At 32.0% G+C, this 15,996-nt stretch overlaps 1 protein-coding gene across 6 annotated transcripts in view; it reads right to left on the minus strand.

Moving 5' to 3' along the window:
• The window catches only part of LOC143072397 (limbic system-associated membrane protein-like), a 57,940-nt gene extending 49,131 nt beyond the window's left edge, over positions 1-8,809 (minus strand). For 2 of the 6 annotated variants that reach the window (XM_076247308.1, XM_076247305.1), the window contains exon 1: positions 8,297-8,809. In XM_076247308.1, coding sequence (XP_076103423.1) covers positions 8,297-8,366 — 70 coding nt within the window. In that variant the 5' untranslated portion in view covers positions 8,367-8,809. The remainder of the gene's footprint in view (positions 1-8,296) is intronic. The other 4 variants (XM_076247306.1, XM_076247309.1, XM_076247310.1 and 1 more) reach the window with 4 other exon arrangements.
• Positions 8,810-15,996: the final 7,187 nt, after the last annotated feature.

Consider the following 15,996-nt stretch of genomic DNA (forward strand, 5'->3'; position numbering starts at 1 on the left):
AGAAAAAACAAAGCACTTCAAATTTCATCCTAAGGTAGAGAGCATAGTGTTTTAGTGAATGTATCTTTATAAAGAGCAGTGCATAGTGTTTTTGTGAGTGTACGTTCTAATAATGCACTGTCAAGTGTTGTAGTGAATATACGAGACCGCTACCGTCATCAATGAAGACGTTGTCTTTTTTTTTTCTTTCTTATTGTCCATCAATGAATTGGTTTTCAAGAATGAAAGTTTTTGCTAATTCAGTGGTTAAAACCGTTGATTAAGACATTACCATTGGTATAGAAACTATTTTAACTAGAATGAGAAGATATTTTGTCGTAATATCGTGTTCACAACCCACACTTCATTCAAATAAAGGACCAAGTGGACCAGACAAGGTGCGTAGTTTATGTTAATGTCTTAAGTCTGTTTTAAAACACCAATCGTGTTGTATTTTGAACACATTAGGGCTTGTTATTCCTAAAAACACGATACTTTGTTTGTTTGTAAGTTAGTCATTCTTTTCTAAGAAACAAAATGGACTAATTCTCTCAATCTGTCTGTAAGTTTATAATAATTAAAACTTACGATAAGGATAGAGAAGTAACACATTGTACAATATACAAATGTTACAAAAGTGTCGAAGTTAAAGAAAGTGTATTGTGTTTAGCATACTTTTTTCATTCGCCATCAATGCCTATCGTATTGAGCGTTCTTTTTTTGATCATGTAGGAAGTTCATGTTTAAGCATATCCAATTTAGGAAGTGTTTATAGGTCACAATTTGTTTTTATATTTTATAATTATTTAGAGTTGGATACTGTTTATCATTGAAAACAATACTATCGTCATCCAATCGTTCTCTTTGTTTGATATGCTTACCGACAGTAACCGGTGTGTCAAGTTATGGACGTAAAGTGAAACATTATGACGTTTGTAATATACGACAGAGGAAAACACTACTTTACATCAAACAGTAATTAACTGAGATTTAAAAGAAAAGCTGAGCACAATTCTTAGTTTAAAGTATTTTATTATGTAATATTTATCCTTTTTGGATGTCCACACACCTACATCCTATTGGTGTTATTATTCTTCAAAGTACTTTACAATGAAGTTGTCTTTACAATGAAATTGTGAAAACATCAACTTGAAAATAAGTATTCCCCATTTCCTTTCTCGATTTTATATATGTTTATTCATATGATGGGAGCTTTAAGAAATATATGCCACATTAGGATTTTGATTATGGTTACATGAACATGGAAACGTATAAGTGTGGACCTTGTCACTCATATCTATGCTTTAAAAAAAAGAGTACCCCGAATGGCAATATAACAACACCACCAAATAGCATACACAGAGAACGTATTCAGATAAGAACAAGAACAAGAAAGACCCAATGGTTACGACCTAGTTGTATTGCTCATAAACTAAGTATTAAAACTCGCTTAGCAAAATTATTTCATCAAAGTAATGTGTACGTGATTCAATTGATTAATTAACTGATTGATTGGTGTTTAACACCACTTTCCATACTATTTATTGAGAAAGCCGGCATACAGGGAGACAACCACTGACATTCATCAGGAAAACTGACAATACTAGTCAATAAAGCTGAGAGTCGAGTGCTCCAGCTACGTCCGGGATTCGAACTCAAAACCTCAGTGTTGACAGGTTAGTGATACAGTATTTGGGCTTCGTAGACAACTCGGTCCCCTATGTCCCCAAGTTGATTACAGTATAGTAAAATCAAAATTGATTATACAAAGAGAATACAGAATTAGATATTTGGTGGTGATAAATAAACTACTATAGGAACGGAACTATGGGGTCTTATATGATAAGGCGTGAAATATAAACATTGCGTAAAGAAGAATAGGAAGTTTACTGCATAAAATAGTTACAAAATGTTTAAAACTAGAGCCGACAAAACGACAAAAACGAAATATCACTTATATTCTAGAGCAAAAGGGCACACTGAGAACAAGTCAGATTCAAATGTAGATGAAACCATTGATAAAAAAGACATAATTTTACACAAGGGAGAAAGACACCGGCTTTCAAAGCAAACATCGACTACGCATTTCAGTCAAACGACAAAGTACTACAAAGATAATAATGATCTGAATTTTATTATCCGAAAATGCAATAAATTAATCATTATCATCATCCGTAAATGCACAGAACGTGTCGGAGGTGTGCAAATATTGATTTTGGACCTGTTTAGACTAATCAGTGAAAAGAATAGATAAGTTTAATTTCACAATTTTCGATCGTCTTCTTGGTTATTGGTATTGGTTCTTGCCACTGTGATTGGACAATGTAGTACTGATTGGTGATTATGTAGTACCTTGGGAAAAATTCCCTCTGACTTTGTTTCACACCCCGTATAAAGTAGAAATATTTACTACATTATTTATACTGTTATTATCTACGATTGTTCAGGAATTCCCCGACATTGATATATGTCCCAAAATGCATTGGATGTTTTGTTCAAATGTCCAAACTTATTCCATTTGGGATTTGGACGCGACTATTAAGTCAATCACTAACGAAGCAAACAATACAGTTAATTTCAGTAATCTTGACAAATCACGAATCTTCGGTATTTGATAACAAAACTTGATATAACTCTCTAATACGATATGTGACGGGCTTTCTATTCTAAGTCCCAAAATACAAAATTTATTATTTAATCGCCATTATTTAAGTTTTAGGGACATCGGTGGCCGAGTGCTCTAAGTTGTCCAACAACTGTATAACTGACACTGAGGTTGTGAGTTCGAACTAAGCATGTGGCAGTTGTGCAAATCGAATCGAAATTGACAATAATTGTCAGTTAGCATGCCAAATGTCTGTGACTCTCTCTCTCTCTCTCTCTCTCTCTCTCTCTCTCTCTCTCTCTCTCTCTCTCTCTCTCTCTCTCGGTACTTTAGCTACCCCCACCTATACATGTATTTACTCAGTACTAACTATTACGAAATAGTCAATGGTGTTGAATGTGGCTTTGAATACTTAATAAATCAATTAAAGTGTTATGCACACTTTAAATTCAATTTTTTGAAATAAAATTTTGTTGGCTAATATTATAAAAGATAATATATATTGCCTACATGATCTAATTGTTTATGTACCACAATCAGAGGCCTTTGCGATTGTCTTTCAGCCCTATAATTGAGTCAAAAAGTTTACTGTGATCCCAAAAGCAAATACTTCGGTACTTTTATAATACAGAGCAAACAGTTTCTCCCATAACGTTACTCAAGTAAGTTTTTGTTACTCCTTATACCCATTTTGTAATGATCCTCTTTCCGTTTAGACTTTTGACTTTCCACACTTTAGGATGGAGGTGTGCATTCCTTGTTGAAATTAAATCAGTTAAGCGATTTTGACGCTTAAAATTATGTATACTTGATAGGAAAGTTACTTCTCTTTAGTCATTACAGTTACTTTCAAAACAAAATGATACTGAACAATAAGTTAACATAGTTTTACCAGGATCTCCATAGTGTTGTAACATTTGGATAGATTTAACCCAGACTTGGTTTAAACACGTATGTAACAGAAGAGGTTCATACAGTTTCATTTTGGATTTCATATCCAAAGCAAATTAAGATACTGCTTCATCGTGAAACGTTGTGAAGGATAAAGTTATAAAGCGATGACGTCATGTTCCCGCAAGCATATCTTCCGCTACCGTTATTGTATAAAATTCCAGGTTACGGTAACTAGTTATCGGCTAGTACAGTTGAACGAGTATATAATTCAAAAATACAATACTTGCATAAAATGCGTTGGTCTAGTAACTTCAACATCCCAAGATAACTGCACTTAATAGTCGAGTGTAGTAAGTGACAAAAGTGAGAAAATAGTAACACAAAACTTTATTTATAGAGTCAAGGAAGCAAGTAATAAAACAATTACATAGTGCAGATGTACTTAAATCCAAGTTTGTGTTTTATCACTTAACTTTGACTTATTTGTTAGTTCGAGGAAGTATGCAGTGACTTCTGTGGTCTTGTCTGTGGTCATTATACTGTTGAGTACCTTTAAGGTGTCTCTGTTATGTGCCTCTAAGGATTGTACTATTAAAATTATTGAAATCTAAGATGAGCAACTGAAGCTGACATGTGCGAAATCATTGCATATAACGATTACTTACAAATTATTTAAAACTATAGAATGTAAAAGATATTAAATGAAATCTTCACATAATCTAAGATTCTCAAGTTTAATTTTAAAATTGTATTTTTTTCCTTTAATTTTTTTTATAAATTAAAGAGTTGAGATATAGAATGTAGTCTTGATTACATTGATGTTACTATTCACGTGTAGGTGAACAAATATAATTAAATTTCTCATTGTACATAACCATCGAAGTTTTAATTAAATTTTATCTTTAGAATTGAAACTTTTACACCGAAAAAAATATTGTATTTAATCTAATAAATAAAAAAAAGTTAACAATTTAGGAAAATTTCAAAACGACAAGCGGGTAAAGACGACAGTTTAGCATGCAGCACTAGTCATAAGACCATCCGAGACCCCCCCCCCCCAAAAAAAAAAAAGAAAAAAGGAAAGAATATATGGGAAAATGAATATTGCTATTGGTTTTAAATATTTTTCAATTGTATCCTAAATGTATTTTTTCGTTTGTGATGTTGTTAGTTACATGTATGTCCTAAATTGGAAACAATGGCAATTAAAACTGAGAAAGGATTTTTTTCTCAATTTCACGAAGATTACATTTGCATTAGTATCATAGAAAGCGTGGGATATGAGCGATTAAAACTTGTCTACCTTGTTTAAATCGAGCTTAATTTCTTTCTTGAAATGTACTTGTCTGATCGGTTATGATCTTTATCTAGAATAAACCTTTATACATATTTTTTTTTTAATTTTACAAGCTACCTCAGTTTTACATAACGTACACATGTAGTATGGTATGTCAGATTAATAGCACTTTAGTAACGCACGTGGTAGGACACAAGACAATACATCAAGTACAATTTCATAAGAATTATGATTTCAAGATGTCAATGGGGAATATGAGATGTTATTGATAAAGTACTATATTTGACATAATCCTTACAAAAGAGGCCCTTCGTATCATCTTGAAACGACTGTACATAATGCCCAAACTGGTCATTAAGTGATCGAAGTCTAACATCAACCCAGCTTAATGTCATACTTGATCAGCATTCACATACCGTACCTATCTAATATGATTGTCTACTCTGGGAATGAAAGGGAAAACACGTTTCGACCTTTATTGATACTGAAAATTTATAATAATTGCCAGATAAATTCATTCTGACATTTGATAAACAAAATGGCAGTGACACCGGAAGTACATGACAGAGAGAGGCTTAATCACTGCGGTTCAGTAACCACAAATCCAAACATTAGTATGCTTTATTTAAATTTTCACAATGATGCACAGTTTAATTTGGTACCAAATTTAAAAGCGACAACAAGTGGTAACTCGCAAAAAATATCATTGTTAGCACAATAATTAACCGAGCAACTAACGGATATAACTATAGATCAATTTTAACAATTCTTTAAAATAGACGCATCTAAAAAATGTTTCTAACATTGTTCCTCAACCTCCACTTTAAGCGTGTACTCTTCTGTTAATAACTCTAGATTGACATATAAAAAAAAAACTTAGTTAAAATGCCGATCTATTAGGGACGACATCAAAAGTTCAATGAAGGATAAAAAACTTAATTCACATAGTTTTTTCACTGACCCCCACACCCCCCCTCTTAACTTAATTTGGGAAATATTGATTGACCAATAGGGATACATGTTAAAGCGATTTTAGATTAACAAAACTTGCAGCAATGTTGACCCCCCCCCCCCCCCACCCCAAACTATTTGATTTAAGTTTTTTATCCTACATCGATCTTTTGATGTCATCCCTTACGACATCAAACATCTGTTGACAGACGAATTGGTGATCTTCAGTGAGATTGCAATAGACTGACATTTTCAAATATGAAAAATTGAACCGAAGTTGTAAAACTGACATTCATTTCCTTGCGACATTGAACTCTATTGGGAGACCGTATCAATATACTGAAAAGTCACGTGTGACAGTCATACTGTTACTGTTAATACGTTTTCCATAGTCGTTTTTCTTTTCCATGTTCGTTTTTCTTTTCCATATATTCGTTTTTCTTTTCCATATTCGTTTTTCTTTATCTTGAGTAAGTTGCTTTAAAAGTCTGAATACAGAGCCTAGTAAATCTAATTTTTGAGTGACTAAATTGAAATATATGAAAACTGACTACCTTTTTCCTATTCTAAAACGTAAATTTAAACTGAACTTGTTTACTTCGTTCATATTCTTCTTGTTTACTAGCATCAACAGTTGGGGGAGGGAACTGAGTCGTTAATTTTCTTCTGAAACTGCTAAAAACATTAACTATTTCATGATAGACAAAAGAATGGCAATTTAAAATGGAAAAAGAAGTTATTTATGTTGTCGCTGTGACATCATCCAGATATTGTCATATTTGACAAGCAAATGACATTTTTGGTACACAATTTTTAGTACACAATTTTTAGTAAATTTTGTTAACCAAAAATATATAATCATTGTCTCACATAAGCAGTTTTGAAGTTCAGTAAAAACCAACATATGTAAAATGAGAAAAATGGAACTGATAACTCAATGGTAACTGTAAAAACTGCATGCACATGTTGTGCTTTAAGGCACGTGCCCAAGCAACATTTGACCACAAAAGGATTGTTCTAAGATCGAATATACTTTACATGCATGGTGGTGCGTATTAATAGATATTAATTATAAAAGTAGCAGACGTGAAGTCGCGTGACGAAATCGATAACAGCGTTAACCATGTGGGCTTGTGCAGATTCTTGTCATACAAAAACAATAAATCAAACAGCTACAAGTAAAAAGTCATCTGGGTCATATTTCTAATAATATAAGCTGAAAACTACAATAGTGTGATTATTTAATGAAAGATGTTATGAATATCAAGTTCTATCAAAATGATAATTATCCATAAAGAGCAGGGGTGCGTGTATACAGGGGAAATTCGAATATTGTATTGCACAACAAACGCATGCACAAAGTTTTTTTTTTTAAATAATGATTTGTGGTGAAATTTTCAATTGCCGAATGATTGCTGTCTATTGCCACCGTCCTGCACTATAAAATGCAAAATCAATAGCAAATAAGACTATTTGGTAAATTGTGTTATCAAAATTACTTATTCTTCCAGCCTTTTAAAAGAATAACACACTAGTCAGAATAATTTTTATTTTGCATACATTGACATATAGGTATCTTAAATCAAAATGGATTTTTTGCATACGAAATTCTCATATAAAAACATTTGATGCACTGTTCAAATTATCATGAACATGAAAACGAAAAAAATTCATGCAAGAAAATTACAAATTACATTAAATTATTAAACGTATTTTAAAGTTAAAAGAAAGTTTTGTACACTGATGCTAACATGTTATGGTAACGTTTTGTATAAAAGTATTATTGTTAGTGCAATGAAGTAAGATTAAATCTTAATAATATGTTTTTTCAGTGCTTTTCGCTTTAATTTAACTTTTGTGCAGTCAACTGACAAATCTTTAACGAAGTATGCACAAAGTACTTAAACAAATGTACGCTAATAAAATTGAATAAAAGTTGTTTAATAAAATTACGGGTGGTCATTATATTTTAAGAGTAGCAATGTTATTTTTCAATTAAAAGGAAATAAACAGCATATGAAATCTGACCCTGACTGATACGTTTATTGTTTTTCTATCTATTTTCTAGGTACAATAAAATGATAACATTGAACAGAAGCATACGCTACAGATTGCATGCTACTGGAATCTTAATTAAAAGATAACATGCTTCATTTCCCATAAGATGTCACCGAAAACGACATGTAGAAGGTAATAGATTTCCGAAATCATTTAAGATAAATAATAAACCTACAAGGAAATTTATGTAAAAAAAATCAAAAAAAATTTCAACCACCTTTATTCAATTACGATTACATTAAATACCCATGCAAGTTTTCATTAGTTATATATCACGTAAACTTGTAGGGGTGACCTATCAAAAGTCAGACAGGTAAAACGTGTCATCATTGTATGCTGAAACAAATCAAATGTAGAAATACATGATAACATTGTAAAAAAACAATACAGTGTTCATTCGTGAAATGTGAAAGTTAGAATTTTTTTAACAGCAATCTTAATTAACCTGTAAAAACAATAATACATGTTAAGTTTTTAAGAACAACATAGAATAAAAGAACTTCATTACTTACCTGGCAGGCAGCACATTAAAATATAGTAGACAAAAACTGGAAATAAAAAAGTTCGCTTCAAGTTTTCCATCTTTTCTCAGCTGTAAATTTATATCCAACTGTTAACTTAAATTAAGAAAAGATAAATGTGTATAGCATAATGCATCCAGAAACTGTGACACAGTATTTTATTCCAAAAGTATTAGATGTTCTGTTAAAACTTAATCACAATCAGTAGACACTTTCATACAGAGTTATACAAAGTTTACAACTTTGGTATCAATTTCCATATGACTAACATACTTTTAAATCCAAAATCATTTCATCAAAGGTCAAAGTATAATATAGCACATTTAATCTTATTTACAATTTTTACTCTGGCTGATTCTCGGGGCTCGTCGGTGATTTACACGAAAGTCAATTTACATATACTTGATATCGAAGTTCCCGCCCTCGTACGTTTGTCTTCTGGTATTACTTTTCCAATCCGGAAATGAAGATCCAATCAGGAACGTGGTTGTATTGACCGTTTCTCAAAAAAAAAAAAAAAAAACAGAAAACTAATCTTTAACTACTGGGCAATTGTTAATTGAAATATACATCAGCTTGTAGTGACAGTAATGCATTATAACACTGCACTTAATGTTGCTTTAATCCTTAAAAAAATTGTATCTTTTTATTTTTAAATTTAATTGATTGTGATCAATTGTTTTACAGCGATCTTTTGTGATAGTTAAGATCAATTAAAGGAAAATGTTAGACAATGAATGAGGCTTTTAGTGACGATTTTATTATCTTTACAATAAAAACATATTTTCTTGCATAGGTCCAAGTTCATCACAGTATGCAAAAGACATGTATGTTGACACAAAGATATTTTTCTTTGCTCTTATACTAGGAAACCAATACAATGAAGCTTCTTCGTGTTGCATCAATAAGAACAATGTATGGGGAAATGTTTACATGTATTGAGCTCATATATCAATAAAAGAAATGAGACAATTATGAAAATGATTTGTAATATCACCGGAATTTTCCGATATATCTCGCCAATAATTAATCTCCCTGAATAGCCAACCATTACATGATCAGGTTTTAATTAGATGATTGCCCCTGTGTACTGGCACTAACAAGAAAATAGTGACAAGAAAACGACAGAAAAGCCATTGGTATTAATTTACAAAGCTATAATTTTCTACATGTTCTATTTAAGAAATTAACATTCTTCCTTTTTGACGAAGTATCTAATTTCGACTGTAGACAGATTTAATTGTAACAAAAAGTACTTCAACAGCCTAATTTGCTAAAACGGGGCGTAGCATTTTTTTGGATGGACATTTCTAAACAATATATGGGGTGTTTGAACTGTGGAATTCTTTTAAAATGTTTACGTCGTTTAAACCCTTATTCAAAGACATGATCAAAGTACACAACTAACAATGGATGATCAAAACAAAGATTGATATATACAATAACTGTAATGTCAGAAGTTTGTCTTCCGAACATATTAAATACTATGACTTTTGTATAAGTTTTAGCACGAAATGCAGTACTAAGGCACTATAAGATATATCCATAGACAGATTGACCTAGCGGCTTATATCATCATTATAAGGACTGGAACACATATTTCATCGAAAGAAAATTGAATATCATACCTATTTAACTTTCTGGCTATACAGGCTAAACTGGTTCGAGGGTGACCTTAAGCTATAAAACCACTAATTAGGATCCGAAAGAACACACAAGACAGTAGTACATATTTTTTTTTTAACAAAAACTGTTATTTCACATAGCTGTAAATTTGTCAACATGTAAAATATTGTACCACACAGACTTCCAGGATCAACTGCGCACTAATATACAATTTAAGGTGTTGAATTTTCAAGCACAAGTCAGAATAAGGTATTGTTTGACATGAAATAACTTTCACACTATCTAAACCTAAGACAACATTGCTATGAATGATTGATTAAGATGCACAATTTAACATAGAAAGAAATGGGACAATGAGCTATTGGTCTTATTCCTTAAGGTAGAAAAGTGAGTTCCTGGGTATACGACAGTTTGACAACAACTCAACGGGGTTAAAAGCTGTAAAGAGATATATTCAGATGTTCCATTGATTATTCCGTTGTCATTGGTGGATAGTTATTGTTTTATTTGCAATTATATCACATCCTATCTTTACATTCTAAAGTCTTCATACTTCATATTCTCAAATAAAAAAAAAACCGTGCTAAAATTAAAAAACAAACAAAAAAAGAAAAAACAAAAAAAACACTGAATGTTAAAATATTCATAGAAATTCATTATAAACCAGCATCAAACATTTCTCAATAAAATGTTCCCTTTTTGCATTGAATATGGAGCTTAGTAGTTCTAAAAGTTTATTCTTATATATGGTTTCTTCCTAGATTATACATGTACGTGTAGACATACATATGATATCGATGCCATTGTTGACATCACGTGTTTTTGGAATACCCTACATCCGGGACACGAATGTACAATAAAATTTAAAAAGCAAAAAAAAAACATTAACCCCCCCTCCCCCCAGCTAAACAGAAGAGATTAATCTGACTTTACTTAAGGGAGTTGCAATCTAAGTTTGAGTACAGCTACATTTATATAGAGATTAATACATGGCTTTTTCCATATCGGCCCGGGTATCATCCCTCGACCCATATCAGCACCTCGACTTCGTCTCGGGCTGATATGGGGGTCTCGGTATGATACACTTCCGACAATTGTTTTATGTATGGCAAATTAACAAATAGAATTACTAAAACAGTCAAAAAGTTACATTATGAATCCAACAAATACACTATAATTGCCCAACAATAACATCACTTCCATATTTATTTTATGTTACTATTTCCTATAGAGGCATTTTGAAACATTGAAAATTTGGAAGAGTTTGATGATCACTCTCACTCCAAGTTTGCTGTACTATAAAATGATTCATAATTGTCAGTGGGATTTGTTAGCAAGTACTAAACTATCCCAACAAAAGTTTAAAGTTGTCTGATTAGGAGTGAAAAATCTTTGTATTGTGCTAACTTGAAAATAAATACTTCTCTATTAAAATATTATAACAAAACTGCCAACAGATTTAACAACATATGCAGACAACTTTTACTAAACTATTACTGATTCCAAAATCTGTCGTTTGTACGTGTATACATGTATGTACTAGTAAAACTTACCCATAACCGAACCAATAAAATTTAAATTTCGGTACAGTTTTTGTTTATAGATACCTGATATCTTTGATGGCTATATTGAATATAAAGTCCAAAAAGACTGATAGACAGCGATATGGCTAATGAATATTGGATTTCAACAACACCGGGTAAATTACGGAATAGTTTTTCTTCTAATGATAACGTTTTGTCTTTTCCAACGTTAAGGGAAATGCGATTATTTTTGTTTAAATGACGTTTATGGTATGTTTGCACGCAAAATCGTGTGTGTGTTTAATAGGATATTAAATAATAGAATTGCACAGTAAATATCAGATAGCTTTAGATATCTAACAAGATTACGACAAGTAAAACTGACAGGCAGTTCAAACTCACTTTTCATTTGATAAAGTTAAAAATAATAAAAAGACAGTTTAGGAGATTATAAATACAAGGGCTTTAAGTTAGTATTTTTAAAGGTAAATCTCAAAATGTAAACCATCATAGCAACGTTAAAATTTATCGGAAATTACTAATAACAACTTGTTATCAGGACCAGGCTAATTGGATTCTCTAAAAAGATAATAGATGTGCAATAAACTACAACGACTCTTGGAAAAGATCAGTACAACTTATTTGACTCTTGTGGATAGAGGTACCTGACTGGAAAGTATACCTTGTCTCTTAATTTTTATACTATATGACCCTGCAAATGCTTCCAACTGGTTGGTAAATGAATCGTCAGATCTGTCACCGTCTTTGTTAAATGTTAAAAGACAGTAAATATTTAGACGTAACTATAAGCCATGATCTTGACGTAAACAGTATTACCTGTAAGGCAAATAAAACCTTAGGTTTTCTTCGTAGAAACTTGAAAAACTGCATACGTATGGTTAAAAACCCATCACTTGCCCGTCCAGTCGGTCGAATACTCTTCTCCTGTCTGGAATCCATACAAAAAGCAACACATCACTCAGGTTAAGCAGATACAGCGTAAGGCAGTCAGATTTGTCTTTAACGAGTAAAGCCAGAACACCTGGAGCAGTTTCCAACTTGATTAATGCTTAGAATGGGAAAGTTTACAAATAAGAAGAAAAAAGTCTAGATTAACTATACATATGCTATATAACATTAATTGGGGGTTAGTTGAAGTTTCAAAAGACAATTTAACAATATCTGATAGACGTACTAGGAGGAAACATAAATTTAGGCAAATAGCGACCAAGAAAGATTTCTACAATTTTTCATTCTATCCTAACACTATTTCTGATTGGAATTCACTATCTGAAGCAATAGGTATGTCTGACACCCTGGAATCCTTCAAAGATGGCATATCCACTATAACATTTGAAGGACCCACAACAATTTATTAAACTACCAAGCCACTGTACATAATGTATATATGTTATTGTTAACCATTTTTCATTATTATATTACTTTTGATTAAGTCCATATGTACATAGCACACAAGTTCCTGAAATTTTTACACTCTTACAAAGTCTACTCTCGTATTCGGAAGAAGAAGAAGACTATGTTGAAGTCAATCTGTTAATACTCTGTATAGATATTCATATTTGGTTATCGGTTATCATTACTTAATCTAAGTTAGGAGTTAATTATATATTAATTGATTGTCCTTGTTCTTGTTTCTTTTCATTGACAAACTTATTTGCGTCGTCATTCAATCATTGACAAGAAGGTTTCAAACGGTCCTCCTTTCCTGGTGGGAGTTATAGATTGCCATAAACACGTGTCGTGCTTAATGGATTCAATAATATATGTTTACCATATGCGCACCAGTGGCGGATCCAGGGGGAGGGTTCCGGGGGTTGGAACCTCCCTTTATTTTGGTCGATCAATGCATTTGCATGGGAGCATATAGTTGGAACCCCCCTTTATTCTGGGTTGGGACCCCCCCTTTAAAATGGCTTGATCCGCCGCTCCGCATTCACTCCCATTGTATTTGTTCAACTGATTGTGATTGTCACTCCCAAAGATATCAGAAGCCATAGCTTCGCATAGGGTATTGTATGAAATCGTTAGATTTCAGTTCCCGAGACATTTTTACTTTTAAAGATATGGTAATTCTCCTGACCTTTTTGGTGCATATGTCTGAAACGTTTTTATACATATGATCAGTTTACATGTTTTCGTACGTCATATGCAATTCGTATTATTTGTGCCTTTTCAATGGAAATTATGAGGTCCGAATACGTTATAGCACGAAAACTCATAATACATGGATATATTTGAGTCCCAAACTTTCTGCCTCGTAAGTATCTGAGGTTGATTAAGGAGACAGTATGTTGCCAGTTTAAATATACTATATGTATTTTATGTTACATTACATTTTACATAAATGTGTCGTTTTGTACGATGTACCTTATGTTGCAGCGATTGTCTGGCTTTAAAAGGGTTTATTTTTCTATTGTAATTTGTTGTAAGTTAAATGATGAAATAAAACATTAAACACTTAAATCGATAATACCCTTAATTGTATATCACAAACGAATGAAAAGATTAAATTACACCGAATTTTATGGCATGAAATTAAAGACAGGCATGTGAAAAATATATCAGTATTCTATAATCTCTTATATTCAGAATTATACAAATGACAAATATCGTTTGAAACTAATTTTCAAACAAGCAGTCATTACATTTTACTCCCAACAAAATTGCACTCTAATTTTAGGTATTATATTATGATGATAGCAATTTAAAGATAATTACATGGTTATGTCAACTCATTAATATTAAGGATTCTTTTTAAGATTTAATAGAATATCTCGGTTACCGTTTAGAACAGGTATTTAAAACTACTTTCATTGTTGCATTCCTGTTTACTTTAATGGATACTTTACATGAAACGTCGATATGCTGTCTCTGTTGCACGGTAAATTGTTGACTTAAAGGACAACCAGGTGTAAAACTTCACATGCAATTTTCTAATGTAGGATTTTACCTGTTTGGATTGGAAAATTAATTATTTCTTTTATTGATTGACAATCAATGTAATTCGTTATTTATTGGTCAAATGTAAACAAATGAGCATTGAAATTAATTCCATATAATGAGATTAGTAGAGTTTTGTGACAACTTAATTGGGCTCTGAAGTATCATTGCTGCTGACACGCACACCAACTATCAGAGACATCTACAAAGTTCAAAAGATTCTCTCAATTTAGTCTTTGATTAAGATTTTGAAGAAAAGAGTATAACCAATGAAACATTATAGCAAGATTCATGCTGAAACAAATTACCTACAAATAAAAGACATTAGAACATAAATTTTATTCATTGATCGTTATATGCATGTCATATTGGTGCTCTGGAACATAACTGACAACATTACCAAAAACCGAATTTAAATATCATCAGTCTGTTCTGTTGTTCTCATTTTTTTAAACTATGTCCTTTATAAAGTGACAACAATCCCTCTTTATCATGCACGAATTACATGGAATATCTTCTAAACTATATGTTTTTCCATTGCTATTTCTTCACTTCTGACTGCCTTTTTACTTTTTAGATGAATATACATATTTCTGTAATACCAATGTATAGTGCTGGATTAAATAACTTATAGCATTTATGACGATAACCACTTCCTTTATCTGATTATCATTTTGATAAACATTTGATGAATTCCAATAGATATAGGAAGATGTGGTATGAGTGCCAATAAGACAACTCTCCACCCATGTAACACCTTATAAAATTAAACAATTCATAGGTCAAGGTACGGTCTTCAACACGGAGCTTTGGCTCACACCGAATAGCAAGCTATAAAGGGCCCCAAAAATTACAAGTGTAAAACCATTCAAAGTTTATTTTCCATTTTCGAAACTGTGGTATATATATCTCTTGTTGCTTTAATTGAATTCATAAGTCATCATGACTATGTCTTATTTTGGTTTCTTTATTTTGTGTGGACATGTTTTATCGATAAGTTCTGCCCCACTCAGTCTTATGAAATATCATCAGTACTTTTCTTACCAGAAAATTGATAAATTAGAATTAGTGTCACAGTGTTTTTGGCAATATCATTTGATTCAGTGAACACTTAATTTCTACATATCGTCTCCATAAGGTAACCCGATTAAGCCAGCCATAGAGTATGCCTTAATTAAAGGGTAACTGTTACATATTAATGTGAAAAAAAATCACAGCAAAATTCACATAGGAGCTGTCTAAGACGAATGAAAAGAAGCTGGTGTTATCCTTTCGCTACATAAATAAAGTTTTTTCACTCAAAATACACAATTTGAGGACTATACTGATCTCTCAAGCCTAAAGATATACTAAATAGCAATGTTTGTGGCACCTCTTGATGAAGCTTATGCCCGTATACAGCTCTCAACAATTGCAGCATTGTCTACATATAGAAGGGCGTATCAGGAAAACGTTATTCCTAAAGTTGGTGTCATGTGCACGGAAACCTGAGCTAACTGTTTATATGTCTACCCTGGAACCTTGATTATCCTTGTCAATATATCATAGAGTTGTGTATTAATGTGTGGATGGGTTGATGTA

This window comes from Mytilus galloprovincialis, chromosome 4 (assembly GCF_965363235.1).
Source record: "Mytilus galloprovincialis chromosome 4, xbMytGall1.hap1.1, whole genome shotgun sequence".
In the NCBI taxonomy this organism is placed as follows: domain Eukaryota; kingdom Metazoa; phylum Mollusca; class Bivalvia; order Mytilida; family Mytilidae; genus Mytilus; species Mytilus galloprovincialis.